At 43.2% G+C, this 19,645-nt stretch overlaps 1 protein-coding gene across 1 annotated transcript in view; it reads left to right on the top strand.

Annotated features, from left to right (window-relative positions):
* LOC124722411 (collagen alpha-1(I) chain-like) overlaps positions 1–19,645 on the top strand; it is a 193,558-nt gene that overhangs the window by 124,024 nt on the left and 49,889 nt on the right. The window contains exon 6 of the mRNA XM_047247579.1: positions 18,689–18,733. Within this exon, the coding sequence (XP_047103535.1) occupies positions 18,689–18,733 (45 nt within the window). The remainder of the gene's footprint in view (positions 1–18,688; positions 18,734–19,645) is intronic.

The following is a 19,645-nucleotide window of genomic DNA, read 5'->3' as shown; positions in this document are numbered from 1 at the left end:
GAAGACACCATGAGGATAAAATCAGACAGATTAGAGCCCACACAGAGGCATACCGACAATCTTGCGAGACTGGAATAGAAGGGAGAACCGATAGAGGTATTCATGGTACCCTCCACTACACACCGTCAGGTGGCTTGCGCAATATGGATGTAGATGTAGATATAGATTCATCTGCTCCTACCGATGGGCTATAAATAACCCACAACACCTCCAAACACCATTCACAAGATTTTCGTATTCTCTCGCTCGCTACGTGCAAACTTTTAGTCCCACAAAAATATTAACAGTCCCTTTTTGTAAGAGATTTAATGTAGTTAAATTTTGTACTTGGATACGTTTTCGCTGGAGGCCGTATTTTTCGAATTAGTTAAGAAAAATGCACATAAGTGACCTTCAAACATGTTTTCCTTGAATAACTCTTAAACCGTGGCCTCAGCGAAAACGTATGCCAGTAAAAAATTTAACTACAGTGAATTTCCTAATAAAGACCCTGCTAAATTTTTTCTGTAGGGCTAATAGTTTGTGGATAGCAAAGGAGAGAATATGAAAGGCATTGCAGGTTCCATAAAACCCACCGGTAGTTACAGTTGAATTACCCTGTATAAGAAGCCTTCAAACATGACGATACAGTTCTTTTTTTTTAATAAGAGGGAAGTGCAGTTTACAGAAACAAGGAGTTACTCGGTTAACAAAATAATTGGATGGGATTTTGCTTATAATGCTGCACGTATTAGTCCTTGAGAACATGCGGCACATGTTCGTTGTCGTTTCTATCGATGTATCAAAGACCTCTGAAAAAATTTTGTCACCCGTACTAGGCGAATGGTATTGACGTCATCCGGCTATAAATTTCGGCCGGGGGAGGAACAGAGACAGTATATGCTGAGTCATATGTTATGCCTCGAATTGTCTTCGTCTGATTTTGTAGCCTGCACAGAACTGAAATACATCCGCAATCATGTCCTGAACAAATATCATTGTGCAATTCAGCGGATGATGTGAGCGACGTCACCAACTATATTGGGTTAGCCCAACTTAAATAAAGATTATGCACTATGTGATCAAAAGTATCCGGACACCTCAAAAAACATACTTTTTTATGTTAGGTGCATTATGCTGCCATCTTCTGCCAGGTACTCCATATCAGCGACCTAAGTAGTCATTAGACATCGTGAGAGAGCAGAATGGCCGGCCGCGGTGGTCTAGCGGTTCTAGGCGCGCAGTCCGGAACCGCGCGACTGCTACGGTCGCAGGTTCGAATCCTGCCTCGGGCATGGATGTGTGTGATGTCGTTAGATTAGTTAGGTTTAAGTAGTTCTAAGTTCTAGGGGACTGATGACCACAGATGTTAAGTCCCATAGTCCTCAGAGCCAGCCGGAGCAGAATGGGGCGCTCCGCGGAACTCACGGACTTCGAACGTTGTCATGTGATTGGGTGTCACTTGTGTCATACGTCTGTACGCGAGATTTCCATACCCCTAAACATCTCTTGGTGCACTGTTTCCGATGTGACAGTGAAGTGAAAACGTGAAGGGACACGTACAGTACAAAAGCGTACAGACCGACCTCGTCTATTGACTGACAGAGACCGCCGACAGTTGAAGATGGTCGTAATGTGTAATAGGCAGACATCCTACCAGACCATCACACAGGAATTCCAAACTGCATCATGATCCACTGCAAATAATATGACAGTAAGGCGGATTTCATGGTCGAGCGGCTGCTCATAAGCCACTCATCACGCCAGTAACTTCCAGACGACGCCTCCCTTGGTGTAAAGATCGTAAAAATTGGAAGATTGGACAGTGAAAAAACGTTGTGTGGAGTGACGAATCACAGTACACAGTGTGGCGATCCCATGTGTGTGGGTATAGCGAAAGCCCGGTGAACGTCACCTCCCAGCGTGCGTGGTGCCAACAGTAAAATAGGAGGCGGTGTTGTTACGGTGTGATCGTGTATTTCATGGATGGGGCTTGCACCCCCTGTTGTTTTGAGTGGCACTATCACATCACAGCACAAGTCTACATTGATGTTTTAAGCGCCTTCTTGCTTCCCACTGTTGAAGGGCAATTCTGGGATGGCGATTGCATCTTTCAACACGATCGAACACATGTTCATAAATAACGGCCTGTAATGGACTGGCCTGCCCAGAGTCCTGACCTGAATCATATAGAACACCTTTGGGATGTTTTGGAACGCCGACTTCGTGCCAGGCCTCAACGACCGACATCGGTACCTCTCCTCAGTGCAGCACTCCGTGAAGAATGGGCTACCATTCCCCAAGAAACCTTCAAGAACCTAATTGGACTTACGACTGCGAAAACGGAAACTGTCATCAAGGCTAAGGGTGGGCCAACACCATACTGAATTCCAGCGTCAGCGTTGGAGGACGTCACGAACTTGTAAATCATTTTCAACCAGGTGTCCGGATACTTTTGATCACATAGTGTGGGAGGCGAGGCTAGCGTCCTACGTTGTTTGATTGTTTTGTATTAAGCAGTGTACAGACACACTCAGTGATGTCGGATTCTTTTACACCAATATCGGCGATCAAACCATGTGTATCCATTACGGTGGAGACTTCGAAATTTGGGAAGATAAACGCAATCCATGGGATGAACATGCTCTGTGGTTTTCTAAGTACTGGTTTGCGGATCTTGTGAAGGGTAAGATTTTATGGATACTATGTGTCAGAACAAATATATACTAGTAATAGAGAAGCCTGCAGCTAAAATTAAACCTACCATAAGCCTTAAGGAAACTGTAACGCTTGTTTGTCGTAAATGATGTGCATTGTCTTCTGAACACCATGTGAGTAGTAAACAAAGCCGATTCTGGGAGAATATCAAATTGATCTACTAATTAATTATACTGGTCAGTTAAACTACCCACCTCCTCTTGCTGTGTTTTTCTGCTAAGTGGTTTGTGACCTTCTGGGAAAAATCATTGCTCCTGAGATCCCCCCTCCCCACCCCTCTGGGAAAAGAGATGTCGATTCTGGCACACTTTTGATATCAAATTAATTGACTAATTAATTAATACCCCCTCCCCATCTCGGAAATCCTCAGTTCATCATAGGTCCCTCATCTCATTCTCCACCCCCCTAATGGTAGGAAATCCACAAATCGACGGGAAATTCAAAATTTCATGTTAAATACAAATGGTAATTATATTGTATTGCAGAGGACTAGTAATGACAGATTATTTATTTATAGAAATTCAGTTTGCATATCTCTCGTGTGATAGGATGTGGGTACCGTAGTTCATCATCTTTGAAATACTACCATAGTCTACAAAATCACAATCCAAGATGGCCGTGTTGCAGTCTAACGGCCCTAATCCTATTGGCGGGAAAAATTTCGTCAATAACTGCTGAATGTAGAGCACTAGAGAGTTGCTCCAGCCAGTTTAGTCAATAGCCCTGTATGGTAAGGGTGGGTGGTAATAATAATAGAACAGCAAGCTATCACAAAAGTGCAGACGAGTAGCCTCCTGCCGATCTACAAGTGAATAGCTTCTGGGAGGAACATAAGACTGGGTAATAGTATTACAACAGCGACCCTCTGTCCCAGTGTGGCTATAAATCCCTGGCCCTGTATACAGAACTCCTGTAGCATCATTGGGGAATGAAACACACTTACACTTATTTATGTGTTGCAGTTTGCATCCCAGCCAACAAAAACATGGGAATTCATAATACGATATTTTTTTACAGATGTAGTGTTCATAACCTTAATTTAACACGGCATCTTGCGACGGTACCTAGGTGTCACAGCTGGGTAGTTGCTCTTCCAAACAGCAGTCCATACGAGCAAACCAGGTGCTTCTTTACCTGTTATTACTCGTACTTTATGTAATTGGGCTATGCATGGCTCTGTTTGAAAGTAGTAGCTCGATGTAGTCATAGGACCGAGCCGCACACGTCTGGTTTCATGCCCCGCAGCTAATTCCTTTGCAAATGATAACCTGTAGCTATGATCCTGCAACAGATTGTGTATACATTGCCTAAAATCGCGAATTAATAAAATACACAGAAATATCAAAGATAAACGAATAATTTTTTTAAAGAAAAAAGGGTCTATTCTAACGTCTGTAATTGATCAAAACGACAGAGAATTACGTTGAATAATGTTCATTTAAGAGAAGACGTCTCAAATAAACCGGAAGTGGTCCTACGATATTCAGTTAAAATACAGACAAAAAATACCCTTATCAAATGCAGTAACGTTACATTGACAGCGTTACGAGAATGGTAACAAAATACCCAAACTAAATAGTTATCTAAGATAACCGAAAACTAAGTGCATTTCGTGCTCACAATACACGAAATCTTCGCCAGCTCAAAACAACTGAGACTTCATCATGCTGAGTCACAAATTATCACACACGATACAAAGAATAGTAACTCATACTCTCCTCACTTTCAGTTCCGTAATACAACAAGCGGAGTAAGTTAGTCCTACTCTGGAGCACGTTCAAACATCTCGAAATATAAAGCCCCTTCAAAAGTTTCAGTGTTATACCGGCCGTTCACTGCCCAGAAACAACCACCCATATGTCTGAATCATGCACGCTATTCTAGACAATTCTGTCTTCTTTCAGAACCCATCAAAGGTGTCCAGAATCGCTCCCTTGAGTTCTTAATTTGAGAAGTCCCAGTCTCCACTTGACTCCAGTAGTGTTCCCCCACCGTCCAACTCTCATTGGTTGAAGTCCATCCCTACCAACAATACATCGTAATTAAGCTCTACAGACATGATTTCATTAAAGTTGCCCACTTCTCGCATTAAACTAATGCATTACGACAATATTTAAATAAAAGAAATGTTATAAACATGCGGCTACATTCAGATTATTTACAACAAATGTAAGTAGTAGTCGGTTCATAGATCAATAACCCAGTATTCTTGTGCAAGTGCGCTCACGTTAAATGACAACGAATTGAGTTAAATTTTATTTAAACAATTATTTATGCCTTATTGAGTGAAGCGTCTTTCGGATCTCATTTCAATAGTGGTGTCTGCTAACACATGCGATTGACCACATTTAAACTAGCACTGCTTTTTAATACCGCTTGCCCTCAACATTTAAATAAAGTTACTGGATAAACAGTGAACTGCTCATTAAATAGCTACGTAAGTATTAAAACATGTGAGGTATTCATGCTTTATTCATTAGCCATGTAAATGTGGAGAATACGACGTTCTGACAAACATCTGCATCATAAAGATATAAAAGACCTAACAAATTAGTAAATAAAATAGATGCTGGTACGCAGCTTTCTGGGATAATAGCAACAGTGCAATGCTATCGTGAGATATCGTTCGCTGAAATCGCATGAAACGATTAAAAGTTGTTAATTCAGAGGTGCACTTGTAAATGTTTATTCACTGTGAAATATTAAGTTCTATAGTTTTAAAGATATTGAAATATTCTTGTGTCATTGGATGTGCCTCATTTTTCTGCGAACGCAGAAGTATTCAGATTTGCATCAATATTTGACATAAGTCATTGTTGAATCTCAAAGAACTGTAACTTGGCTATTTTAATAGAGTCTGACACACTGCCCTTTCTTGAAGCATATTCTACACAAAGGCAATGCAAGCGTCAACCGTCGAAATTTCCAGCTTGAGAATTTTCCCCGTTTCATGTCCTTTTGCTGACGCCATTGTACTTGGCTCGCCTGGAGCGACCACGTGTCGTCATCCTCCCGCCGATTCGCACCCAGCACAGCAAGCATATTCATCTCTTACCAATACTGGGAGGCCGATTAGCTCGCCTAAATACGTATAACGTTACAATCGCAAGACAAAAAAACTGACTAGTCACCTCCAGTCTAGTCCAACGTCATCTACGAAGTGTATTGCGTACCTGAAGAGATCTAGCTGGCCTAGAACTTTTCTTTTTAACTGCCACTCGCAATAGACTTAAGCCGTGGGTTCCAGTCGCCCACACCTCGTGGCCACTCCTGCCGCTTGCCCCATGGCACAGTGGAAGACAAGCAGGTGCGACTTGGATTAACTGCAGTTCCACCCCTGACATAGACTCCTCATTTTAAAAAATCCGCTTTACCCAATGCGAAACGGGGATTTTGTTTCGTCAATAAACCGCGAATTTCTCACACGAAATGTAGGTCCCTTCTTCTTAAATGAGTTACTTTCGATGACAGAAGAAATCGGAGCATACAGGCATTTTCACATCGGGAAAAGAAGTTGTGAGAATCCTACATAACACTATGGCACAGGATAAATTTTCCCTAAGTATTCTCTCATCAGGTAGAAAAATCTGTTAATATCAGCTTATTAGCTGACAATTCCTGCATCACTAGGCTAAAAATTAAGCTCATTTCTGGCTGACGACGGAGTGCTAAGATCTGCCTCTGTCACAGGATGCTTCCTCAGTTTCGAATTCTCTTAAAGTAATAAAATGCGTTGTCCTCTACGAGATCTCTCAAGGTAGTAGCACAAAGGAGTTGTGATGTCAGGTTGTTACTACAGATCACTTTATAAATTCGGTAATGTAGCTGATTTAATTGCAATCATCATATCTCCCTGTGTAGTTGGGAAATATAAATTCCGTTACGAGATCTTGTCGCAACGAGAAAATGCCAATCACCACTCCAACTCACGAATCATACTTGTGGTACACTCGCCCTCAAAACCACCCACCCGTCGGCACATCAATGATAACAAACTGATTCACTAATTAATTAAATTGATCAAGAGAGTCCCTTTGCATAGTGAGTAATTTTTTTCTTGCAGTTGGGTTACACTCGTCAGGCAACCATTACAGACACTTACGTGACATTTCTGGAAGCTTCCAACAGGCTAGGTAGTCACTTCCTCTACTACCAAAATATGTGGTAACCGTTATCAAATAGCTGAAGATATCCAACGCTAATTGCGCTCTGCCTCTGGGTTGCCTTGTCATGCTGGTGGATGTAAGTCACTTACAATTCTGGAATACTGCTCCCTGCTGAGACCTCTCAGTCTAGGGGGCAGTAGAATGTTTGACTATCTCTTCGATCCCAACGACGCCTCCGCCTTCATCCCCGCCCCCTCCATTGGGTCACATGTGAACAGCTGCCACCACTGCCACCAGTTTGCGATCCTCCGCCCTCGTGTCAAGACTGTATCGCTCCCAGCCGATGACTCACCACTCGCCATGCTGTACAGTTGTTAATGATTCCAGACTGGTAAAAGTTGTCCTATCTTTCTCAGAAGGACTGGGTGCTTGAAAGTCACTGGGGTAAATACCTGTCCGAGTCTGGAGACCTCGATTACCCTTCGAATACAGCCCCATAGAAGCGTTCCTATTGGCTGCCACTAAATTTGTGAGCAAATGCTCCGAGAATTCAAATGGGAATCCCTGGAGAAAATACGATGTTATTCTCAAGGAACGTATTGAGAACCGACGTTTGAGGCTGACTGCAGAAGGATTCTACTGCCGCCAACATACATTTCGCGTTCAGGCCACTAAGATAAGATGTGAGAAATTAGCGCTCACAAGGAGGCATATAGAAAGTCTTTTTCTCCCTAGCTCTATTTGCGGGTGGAATAGGAAAGAAAGTGACTGGTAATGGTACAGGAACCCTCGGGCACGCAGCGTACGTTGGCTTGTGTTGTATGCGTATATATGTAGATGTAAATTTATCTTGCCTGTTAAGATCTCACTCCATCAGCTTATAGGCACACATAACTCACAGTAGAATGTTGCCTCCTATTTACCGAGAAAACAAAGACTGAAATTCTGCTACTATTGCATCTCTGTAGAAACCTTCATATTAGCCCATAAATTTATTACTGAAGTCACTTCACGAGACGTATGTGAGAGGTTGTAATATGTTTGGACACAATAATTAGAAGAAACAGTATAGGGCTGACCTCTCAATTCCCCTTTCGTCAGAGTATCGTTTCCGGCCGTATTCTCACGAATCCTCCAGTCTTCGATGTACAGCGTTTGAATCCACCTGATTCTGACGAGTAAGAGGTGTCCCCCGCCGAGTTACAGGCCGCTGCTAACAATCACGAAACATCACGTTGCAACAGCACTGTCCCATTAGTTAGAAGGCTGTCTAGTCGTCCACCCGTCACTGACTAGGCAGAGAGCTATCACAACAAGAAAAATAGCACACCAATGTACAGGAGGAATTTCACAACCACACACAATATACATGGACTGTACAAAGAATTTCAGAAGCGTAACGCTTACAATTCATCGATATTGAATAACTGTCTATAAATATCACCCTGTACATCATCTGGTCTCCATTATCGTATTACTATGATTACTACGCTAGATTAACGACAGTGTAATGGTTCAAATGGCTCTGAGCACTATGGGACTTAACATCTTAGGTCATCAGTCCCCTAGAACTTAGAACTACATAAACCTAACTAATCTAAGGACATCACACACATCCATGCCCGAGCCAGGATTCGAACCTGCGACCGTAGCAGTCCCGCGGTTCCGGACTGCAGCGCCTATAACCGCACGACCACCGCGGCCGGCAGTGTAATGGTGTCAGACACTTTGTTGGCAGCTCTCTCCCTCTCTCCCCCGGCCCCTCTCCCTCACCCCCCTGCCCCGTTAATCTTATATCATAAAACGGATTGAAATTACAAGCTATAAAAATTCGCTAACGTCACCTGATAGAGAACTCAATAAGATTGTACCGCGTCTTTCTCTACTGATACGTAGAAAACATGTACCGTTTGCGTGTCGACATAGAGCATATGTGGTGATCTCATTAAATATCACGTGTTGGTCCACTGGAGCAGGTGACAAGTGATCGAAGTCGCTTCCGCAGGCCCGTATAAAGTTTTGTCGCCTATACTGGAGGAAGACGGTATCCCACAATCTATCATACGCAATAGAGGATTTTTTTGTTGTTGTTTCATAATCAGTTTGATACATTTTTGCTGTAACACATCCAAGCAGGGTATGACAACAGCTGTGTACACAGCCATACATTAGATTGTGTGAGGTGCTAAACCAACATTAACAAGTTTAGATCGATCGGCTCTCACTGGAAGCTGACCATCGCCCGTTGTAAGGCATGCATAAGACAGAGGCAGTGTTTCTTATTGACAATAAAATGTAGAAGCCATCACAACATATGGAAACTGGAGGAGTTTGCTGCATTGTGAAGCGTTTCAAAACATCTGTCTGAAGGTGATGATGACTGATGTTCCACAGTGATGGGTGTAGCAGATATCTGTGTTCCATTTTCGAAGAGACCAAGAGCATTGATACCTTATATTAGTGGTGCATAGTGTACATAGGGATATTATAACTAATTAAGCTTGTTCATTACGAATCGCTTAGAACCCGTGACTGTAAATACATAAAACTGCAACCAGTCATTTTTTGAATAGTTCTTCATTATTCCGTGAATCGGTTTTCGAACGTTTTCAGGTTCATCTTCAAACGGTTTTCTGGAAATTATATCACTATTTCTAGCATAATGCTGCTAGAGTCTGTGAGAAGACGATGACACATGCTTTAATGTATCGCCATGAGTATTGTTTATCTGACGATATGGACGCAAAATTTTAGTTTTGCCCTTACTACGACAGCACGGGCGGTTTTTTTCTGTTAGTGTCCATCCGTCTGCTTCCATTTTGAAGGCCAGTTGGTACATCACTTTTACACAATCTGTATGCATTTACACTCTGATAGCGAAACTTCGTCAGCATCCAGCATGTGCTGTACAGCTGTTCCTTGTAACAAAGATCTTGACAAAAAGATATGGCGTAGACCTACTTTGTTCAGAGATGTGATTTGATTTTGTTTGCACGTATTAAAGTCGATATACAGGCAAATACTTTAATTAGACTGGCATTAACACGGGACACAAAATAAAACAAATAAATAAATGAATGAAATACTACAAGGACGAAGTGATCTGATATCTTATTCCTATTCGTATATTAACGTGTACTACTGTCAATTTATGAGCAAATACTTTAATCAAGATTGGCATCAACATGAATGCCCAGGGATAAACTAATACAGAGTTACAGTGTTTGCAAAGAGATGCAGCTGTGCATGAGCCAAAGATGACAATTACTGTGGTTCTGTGATGCAGGACGTGTCAGAGGTTAACCTGATATGAACAGATTTTTCTACGTGATGAGAGAATTCTTAGAGGAAATATACCCAATGTCATAGTGTTGTACAGGATTTCCACAACAAGTAACGATACTTAAGTGATGTGAAAACGTGTGTATATTCCGATTTCTTCTGTCTTCGAAAATGACTCGTTTAAGAGAGAGGAATCTACATTTTGAGTGAGAAATTGTAGGCGTATTGACATAACAACATCCACATTTCAGGTCGTTTACAGCAGGTTTTTTTAAACTGAGGAGTCTGTCAGGAGTGGGACTTCTGTTAGTCAAAGTCACGCCGACTTGTCTCGCGTTATGCGAAGGCCAGTGGCAGGAGTGTCATAAGGGGTCGGCAACTAAAAGCCGTGACTTACGTTGTCGCGAGTGGCAGTTACAAAGAAATTTCCGGCTGGCCATGTCTTCAGGTATACAATACACTCGGTAGATGGCGCGGGACTAGACGGGAGATGACTTATCAATTTTTGTTTTGAGATATCGTGTACGAGAAAGATAATAAGCACTACATTTATAAAAAAATATCATACAATGAATTTCCCTTGTTTCTGTTGGCTAGGATGCGACTTGCAGCTCGTAAATAGGCATAAGTGTGTTTCATTCCCCAATGAAGTTTCTGCAGGAGTTCTGCATATAGGGGTAGAGATTTATAGGGGCATGGGGACCATTACCAACTACTGTACTTTCTATCCCACTGCCAGCGTACCCCAGGGCTCTGTCCTTTCCCCTCTCCTCTGCATCCTATATACTGCCGATATGGTCAAACCTTCCCTGCCTGTTCATCTCCTCCAGTTTATTGATGACATTGCCTTCCTGGCCATTTATCCTACCCTTCAACAGTCTCAACGTACCCTTCAAAACCACCTCGACCAGTTCATTGCTTGGTGCAACCAGTGGCTCCTTCACATCAACCCTACCAAGGCCCAGGTAATCATAACAGGTCGTACTACCCAGTCCTTCTGGCTCGACGATTTTTACCTCGCCATTTATGATCATCCTATCCACATCACTCCTACCCTGAAATACCTTGGCCTCAACCTTTACCATCAACTCACCTTGACTCACCATTTCTTTACAATCCAACACAAAGCCCACAATAGACTGCACCTCATAAAATTCCTGTCCGGCCGGACATGGGGACTGCATCCTTCCACCATCCCTCACACCTACAAATCGTTAATCTGCCAGTGTCACTTGGACTTCGGTCTGTCCCAGATTCCCTGAAGCACTCCAAATCCTAGAACACCATGCACTCTGCCTCGCCTACTGCATCCGCCTTCCATCCCCTATGTGCATCCTCTACAACCTCATTCCCTTACCCCATCTTCTTCTTTTCCTCGAACACATCAGCACCCTGTACATCGTCCGCCAACTCGATCCCCCCCACCCACCCAGTGGTGTCACCCTTCCTCTCCACCCACAACCTGTTGCTGTGCCTTTACTATTGTGCCCCACTCTCTCTCTCTGTCTCCACACCTTACACCTCCTTTCCCAATGCAACTTCCAGCACCTGCCCCACCCAGATGATGAACTTCACCCTGATATCTACTCCTTCTACCAAGTCTAACCCCACCTTTCCCCTCCTCCTCCTCCTCCTCCTCCTCAGGGCTCCCTCTACCCTCCTCTTCCCTTCCCCTAAGTGACTTTCCTCCCTCCTATGCCCCCTTCTTTCCCGTTCCCACCCTCTATATCTCTGCACTCCCTCCTGACTTCAAGAAAATGGTTCCAATGTCTCTAATCACTATGGGACTTCACTGAGGTCATCAGTTCCCTAGACTTAGAACTACTTAAACCTAATTAACCTAAGGACATCACACACATCCATGCCCGAGGCAGGATTCGAACCTGCGACTGTAGCAGTTGTGTGGTTCCAGACTGAAGCGCCTAGAACCGCTCGGCCACCTCGGCTAGCTTCTGTTGCTTACAGTGGTTTTTTAAGTGTCACTTGCTTTGTGTGTTTTTATACTGTGGCAGACATTTGACTTGTGTGTGTGACTTCAGTGTATTTTAAGTGCTCCACAAATCGCCGACTGTGTTGTTTTAATTGTATGTTGACTTTTTAACCATCCCGCAATGAGCATCCCCGTGTTAGTGTATATTTTAACTTCCATTGTCTCCATTTACTGTGTTTTTATATCCTCCTTTTTCCTCCCTTTTTATATGTCAGTTTGCTCTTTTATTAATTTTATGCCACTCGGCTGAAGAGCGGCGGATTGTGCCGCTGCCAGCCCTCCCCTGCCCATAAAGAAGAAAAAAAAACTGCACTGGGTCAGTGACTCTCAGTTCTAATGTTATTACCCATCCTTATGTTCTTCCCGGAAGCTGTTCATTTGCAGATCAGCAGGAGGCCACTCGCCTGCACTTCAGTGGTTGTTTGCTGTTCTATTATTATTACCACCCCTCCTTCCTATACAGGGCTAGTGGCGAAACTGGCTGGAGTAACCCACTAGTGCTAGTCTAATAGCGAAAACATCCTGTCAAAGCAGTTATTGACGACATTGGCTGGCCGGAGTGGCCGTGCGGTTCTAGGCGCTACAGTGTGGAACCGAGTGACCGCTACAGTCGGAGGTTCGAATCCTGTCTCATGCATGGATGTGTGTGATGTCCTTACGTTAGTTAGGTTTAATTAGTTGTAATTTCTAGGCGACTGATGACCTCAGAAATTAAGTCGCATAGTGCTCAGAGCCATTTGAACCATTTGACGACATTGGATAGAGTCACTGTCTAGTGCTCGATCAGTGGTATTTACTCCCCCCCCCCAACTCTCATGCTCCATATACATGGGAAAAAATTTGGATTTTCCCATCAGTTTTTGACTTTCCCGCCAGTAGGAGTAGGAGGAGGGGAGTAGACTGCACCAGTATTCTGTTTCTGCCATCTTGGATTGTGATGCCATAATGTGTGTCAATATTCCAAAAATGATGAAAAAAGAAACTACTCTACATCCTACCACACCAGTGACATGCAATTTGAATTTATATAAATAAACAATTTACTGTTATTATGTCCTGTGCAATAAAATGTAATTAGTATTTGAATTTATGACGAAATGTTGAATTTCCCGCCTATGTATAGATTTCCCGCCAAAAACGGTGTCAGAGAGGGGAGTGGAGGTACTCTCCGATAGGCTGGTGATTACCCATCGGAAGATGGGTAATTAATTTATCAGTTTAATTAATTAGTCAATTAATTTGATATCAGAAGTGCACTGGGATCGGCATCCCTTTTCCAAGAGGGGTGGGCGGGTTTCTCAGAAGGACTGATTATCGCCAGGGGGTCATAAATCAACCCTCAGTGATGATAAACTACTTAGCAGAAGAATAGGTTAAGGGGGAGGTGTGTTTTAATTGGTAACTTTAATTAATTAGTATACAAATTTGATGCCAAAAGTGTCCCAGGATTTGCTTTGCCCTACTGTTCATGTGACTGTGTTGGTTATCGACACAGTTCACCTGTGTGAAAGTTGCTTCCTTGAAGAGATGGGAGTGCTATTTTCTGTTCACACACATTCCTCTTTACTCCCCTATCCTCATACCTTTTATGTCGGAATATATTTTAGCTTCAGTAGGAGCATTTTTTTCATAATAAGTTCAGTATCGATGAGTAGCTTTGACATATAAAATGTTTAACTGATTCATTTTCAGTTGTCATTATGTTTCTTCTAATAATGTTCAACAAAAACTGAAAAATGTGATAACTGCTAGGTCTCTCGAACACAACAACAAACGAAACATCTCCCGACACATGCTGTCGTGACAGCCTGCAATCTTGTCGAGGGAAGGCCTTTCTGCACAAGCGCCCTTATAATGCTTTGTCATAGAAGCCTCAGCTGTGCTACAGTCGTTTCAGAAGTACTCACGTTGATGTCTTAGCCATCAAATTGATCTGATCTCAATGCATCTTGGACACTATTGGTCGTCAGCTCTCCACCTGCATCCTGCGGAAAGGGTGAACATTAGATGCCAGATACAGCTGGAAACTTATAAAAATCCTCTGTAGCATTGTTTCATTAGCATGCTCGATCTGCTGACAATCTTAAACCATCATGTGGTGAGCAGTGTAAGTCGTAATAGCAGACCCTCGCTATCATGAACGTAAAAAAAATCTTGCTGATTAAACGACTTCCCACAAAAACTTCCTTTTTCAAGTAACTACACCTTCATTTGTCAGAAATGATTTGTAAATCATATGGAAATAATTGATATCTATTTCTGGCAATTAATTCACTGCACGTCATCTGCAATACTTCCGAATACGTGTACGATGCCGCCAAATTTCTTCGATTGCAAACCTGTGACTCTTTTCGCTTATCTAGTTTACAACAGATCAAGACCACTTGGCACTTGAATGTTCAAGACGTTCACGCTACTTCTAGAACGATGGGAAAACGAGGTCTATATGCCTCCATATGAGCCCTAATTTCTCTTATCTTCGTTGTCCTTGCATTAAACGTTAAGTTGGCGGCAGTAGAAACGTTACGCAGTCAGCTTCAAATGCTGGTTCTCTAAATTTTCTCAATAGTGCTCCTCGAAAAGAACGTTGCCTGCCCTACAGTGATTACCATTTTATTTCCCAAAGCATCTCTGTAATATTTTGTGTTGTTCAAACGTACCAGTCACAAATCTAGCAGTCCGCCTCTGAATTGCTTCGACGCCTTCCTGATTAGCATCTGAACTCGCATTCGAGAGGAATACGGTTCAAACCCGCACCCGGGCATCCTGATATAGGTTTTCCGTGATTTACCTAAATCCCTCCAGGAAAATACCGGGACGCATCCTTTGAATGATCAAGGCCTATTTCCTTCCCCATGCATGACACAATCCGATCTTTTGCTCCCTCTATAATGACTATGTCGACGGGGCGTAAAACACAATCTTCCTTCCTTTCCTTTCGAAGTCTTCCTTTAATGAGACCTGGTGCGGATCCCAAACACTGGAACATTACTCAAGGATGGATCGCACTAGTGCCCTGTATGTGGTCTCTTTTACAGATGATGCACACTTTGGTAAAATTCTCCAAATAAACCAAAGTCGACCATTCACCTTCCATACTACAGTCCTTACATGCTCGTTCCATTTCATATGGCTTTGCAGTGTTACGCCTAGATATTTAATTGATGTGACTGTGTCAAAAAATTGATCAAATGGCTCTGAGCACCATGCGACTTAACTGCTGAGGTCATCAGTCGCCTAGAACTTAGAACTAATTAAACCTAACGAACCTAAGAACATCATACATATCCATGCCAGAGGCAGGATTCGAACTTGCGACCGTAGCGGTCGCTCGGCTCCAGACTGTATCGCCTAGAACCGCACGGCCACTCCGGCCGGCGACTGTGTCAAGAAGCACGCTACTAATGTTGCACTGGAACAATATGGGTTTATTTTTCCTACTCATTTGCATTAACTTACATTTTTCTACATTCAGAACTAGGTGTCATCCATAACACCAACTAGAATCTTTGTCTAAGTCATCTTACCTCCCCGTGCACCACAGAATCATCAATAAAGAGCAGCATATTGCTGCTCACTGTGCCCGCCAGTTACTAGTACTACACCATACGGCACATGGTCCAAATTACGTCTCTCTGTGAATATATTGTAGTCTTACCCAAGAGACTACACTCCTCTTAAAACAAAAAGTGCAGGACACATTTTGGGCGTAAAGTTCTGCTATTAGTTGTGTTCGTATCACTTAAGTATTCAAAGCAGAGTTTGACTGGTTTGCCACACAGGTAGTGCCATTCCATTTTGTGCAGCAGTTTCCAGTACGAGACCATCTTTGTGAACCTGCGAGTACTGCAACACAAAAACTCCAATATTATGAATCGGGCACCTTCTATACTAGTTAAGGGGAACCAAGATCACTTGGACTCTCACTGTGGACTATTATGTCTCTTCCTATTAGTAGTGGACCTGTTCTTGTAACTGAGGTACTACGAAAGACCTTGTGTTTCAATGACGTCAAATTTTCATATGACAAACCACTGAGAGGAACGGGAAGTTGCTCTCCTCTGAGATCACCCTTCATACATTTGAAATGTGTTTTCCACTCTCTTTGACCGAAGTACAAAAAAAATGAAGAGACCTTTTTTGGTCCATTATTAAAAGTTTACTAGTCAGTGTAGATAGTAAACGTTTTGAAAGCTACCACATTAATTAAACCAACTTTCGGGGACATTTCAATGCTTAGAACTTATAATACATTACGAGCAGCAGTTTCTCTCAATTGAACGTAAATGTGAAAGAATTCACTCATAAGCAAAAAACACTAAATTGTACACTGGAAAGCCAAAGAAACTGGTACCTCTGCCTAATATCGTGTACGGTACCCGCGAGCACGCAGAAGTGCCGCAACACAACGTGGCAGGAACGCGACTAATGCCTCAAGTAGTGTTGGAGAGAAAAGACACCATGAATCCTGCAGGGTTTTCCATAAATCCGTAAGAGTACGAGGGAGTGGAGACCTGTTCTGAACAGCACCCTGCAAGGCATCCTAGATATGGTTAATAATGTTCATGTCTGGGGAATTTGGTATCCAGTGGACGTGGTAAAACTCAGAAGAGTGTTCCTAGAGACATTCTGTCGCAATTCTGGAGGTGTGAGGTATCGTATTGTCCTGCTGGAATTTCCCAAGTCCATTGGAATGCACAGTGGACATGAATGGATGCAGATGATCAGACAGGATGCTTACGTACGTGTCACCTGTCAGAGTCGTATCTCGCTCGCCACACCATTACACAGCCTCCACCAGCTTGAACAGTCCATTTGCCGGCCTCTGTGGTCGAGCGGTTCTAGGCGCTTCAGTCTGGAACCGCGCGACCGCTACGGTCGCAGGTTCGAATCCTGCCTCGGGCATGGACGTGTGTGATGTCCTTAGGTTAGTTAGGTTTTAGTTGTTCTAAGTTCTAGGGGACTGATGACCTCAGATGGTAAGTCCCATAGTGCTCAGAGCCATTTGAACCATTTTTTGAACTGTCCCCTACTGATAGGCAGGGTACATGGATTGATGAGGTTGTCTCCATATCCGTGCACGTCCATCCGCTCGTTACAATTTGAAATGAGACTCGTCCGACCATGCAACATGTTTCCAATCATCAACAGTCGAATGTTGGTGTTGACAGGCCCATGCAAGGCGTAAAGCTTTGTGTCGTGCAGTCATCAAGGGTACACAAGTGTGCCTTTTGCTTCGAAAGCCCATATCGGTTATGTTTCGTTGAACTGTTCGCACGATGACACTTGTTGATGGCCCAGCATTGAAATATGCAGCTATTTACAGACTTGTTGCACTTATGTCACATTGAACGATTCTCTTCAGTTGTCTTTGGTCCCGTTCTTGTAGGATCTTTTTCTGGCCGCAACGATGTCGGAGATTTGGGGTTTTACCGGATTCCTGATATTCACGGTACACTCGTGAAATGGTCGTACGGGAAAATCCCCACTTCATCACTACAACGGAGATGCTGTGTCTCATCGCTCGTACGCCGACTATAACACCACGTTCAAACTCACTTGAATCTTGATAACCTGCCATTGTAGCCGGCTGCTGTGGCTGAGTGGTTCTAGGCGCTTCAGTCCGGAATCGCGCTGGTGCTACGGTCGCAGATTCTAATCCTGCGTCGGGCATTGATGTGTGTGATGTCCTTAGATTAGTGAGGTTTAAGTAGTTCTAAGTCTAGGGGCTAATGATCTCAGATGGTAAGTCCCATAGTGGTTAGAGCCGTTTCAACCAGCCTGCCGTTGTAGCAGCAGTAACCGATCTAAGAACTGCACCAGACACTTGTATTATATAGGTATTGCCGAATTTAGCGCCGTATTCTGCCTGTTTACTTGTCTCTGTATTTGAATACGCATGCCTATACCAGTTTGGCGCTTCAGTGTAGTTTGCAGTGGGTCGTCAGACCACATTTAGACTGTTAAATTATTTTTTACAACGGAATACAACGTGTAGGAAATAGGTGACAAAATTTTAAAAGTTTCGAATTATTCTAATAACGAAAAATGTTTATTTCAGCGATGTTTCTGAAAATTAATAGTTCGCCAAGAGTCAAAATGTATTTAACTTTCGTAAGTTCTAGAGAGCTTGTGGAAACAATATAGAGTACCCAAGACGAAAGAAAGTTCTACAAAAACTCGTTTGACTATTTTTTAAAAAAAATGACGCCCCGTAATGTTTTCCTCGCAAAACGTTGATGCAAGGAAACCAAACTGTTGTGGGTTCCCATATAACGAGATTAATTTTCAGGTTAGTAGCTGACAATTAAGGCAATGACCTTTAGACACTATTTATATGTCGTATTTGTACCACATTCTTCTTCGCGCCGATGGAGACTTGTGCTGAAACACGGTGGTAATTAACGAACGTCATCTGTTTTGTACTCTAGGTAAACACTCTAATTCTTTTCTTTACCTAATTCACTCAGCTCCTACCTCCCCTGTCATCACAAGAATTTGCTTCCCAAATGCATTAACGTGTATACTTTCTCCTAACACTAGAAATGTCTAATTTGATTTACTTTCGAATTGTTTCAGTTATAACACTCAATGGGTTTTTTGTTTGTTTCAGATGGTGCGGGGCCATCAGGTGGCAACACCAAAGAAGCAAGACGAGGTATGGGACCAAATCATTTTAATGATTTATCTATTAATACAGTGACGGAAGAAAATCGCAACAGCAAAAAGGAATTTTGCGACATAAACGAAAGTTGATAGTCTTGTTTCTACAACTGAAAGATGATGTCTATTCACATTTCGCGCCAGTTGCGTAAGAGTGGCAATAGTAGCGCTACCATGAAGATACGAGTCAGGACTGCTTTAAATACACGTTGCAGCGGCAGTGAGCGATACTTACCTTTGAGATTGGTCGTGATGAGCTGATGTTAGTCAAGAATGGCTAAAAGGCGACAAAGACGCCATTATCAGCACCTCATTGAGTTTGAACGTAGTCATTTAAGAGGGCTACGAGCAGCTGGTTGTTCCTTTCTGCGATATTGCATAAAGGCTTGGTAAGAATGTAGCCGCTGTACGTGTTTGTTATCAACGGTGGTCACGAGAATGCACGATGGCAAGAATACCGGACTCCGGACGGCCACGTGGCACTACCGGGAGGGATGACCGTCATGTCCGTCGTGGGGCTTGGCACATCCTACTGCGTGTGCAGTTCCGTAGCAATTTGAGCATCAGTTGGGACTATAGTGACAACGAATTTTACAAACGGGTTGCCCCTTCAAAGTGAGCTCCGAACCACAGGCCCTGTAGCGTGCAGTCCACTAACCCCGAACCACTGCCATTTGCGACTTCAGTGGTGTCAAGCAAGAGCACATTGAAGGGCAGGGTAGAGGTCTGTTGTGTTTTCTGATGAAAGCTGATTTTCGCCTCTGTGCCATTGATGGCTGTACGTTGGGTAGGAGGCGGCCTGTTGAGGGCCTGCAACCAACATGTCTGCGTGCTGCACCTAGAATTACCGGTCCGGGGTGCGATTTCACATGACAACGGAAGAACTCTCGTGGTTATCTCAAACATC

This window comes from Schistocerca piceifrons, chromosome X (assembly GCF_021461385.2).
Source record: "Schistocerca piceifrons isolate TAMUIC-IGC-003096 chromosome X, iqSchPice1.1, whole genome shotgun sequence".
Taxonomy (NCBI): domain Eukaryota; kingdom Metazoa; phylum Arthropoda; class Insecta; order Orthoptera; family Acrididae; genus Schistocerca; species Schistocerca piceifrons.
This window is presented reverse-complemented; position numbering and strand designations above follow the sequence as displayed.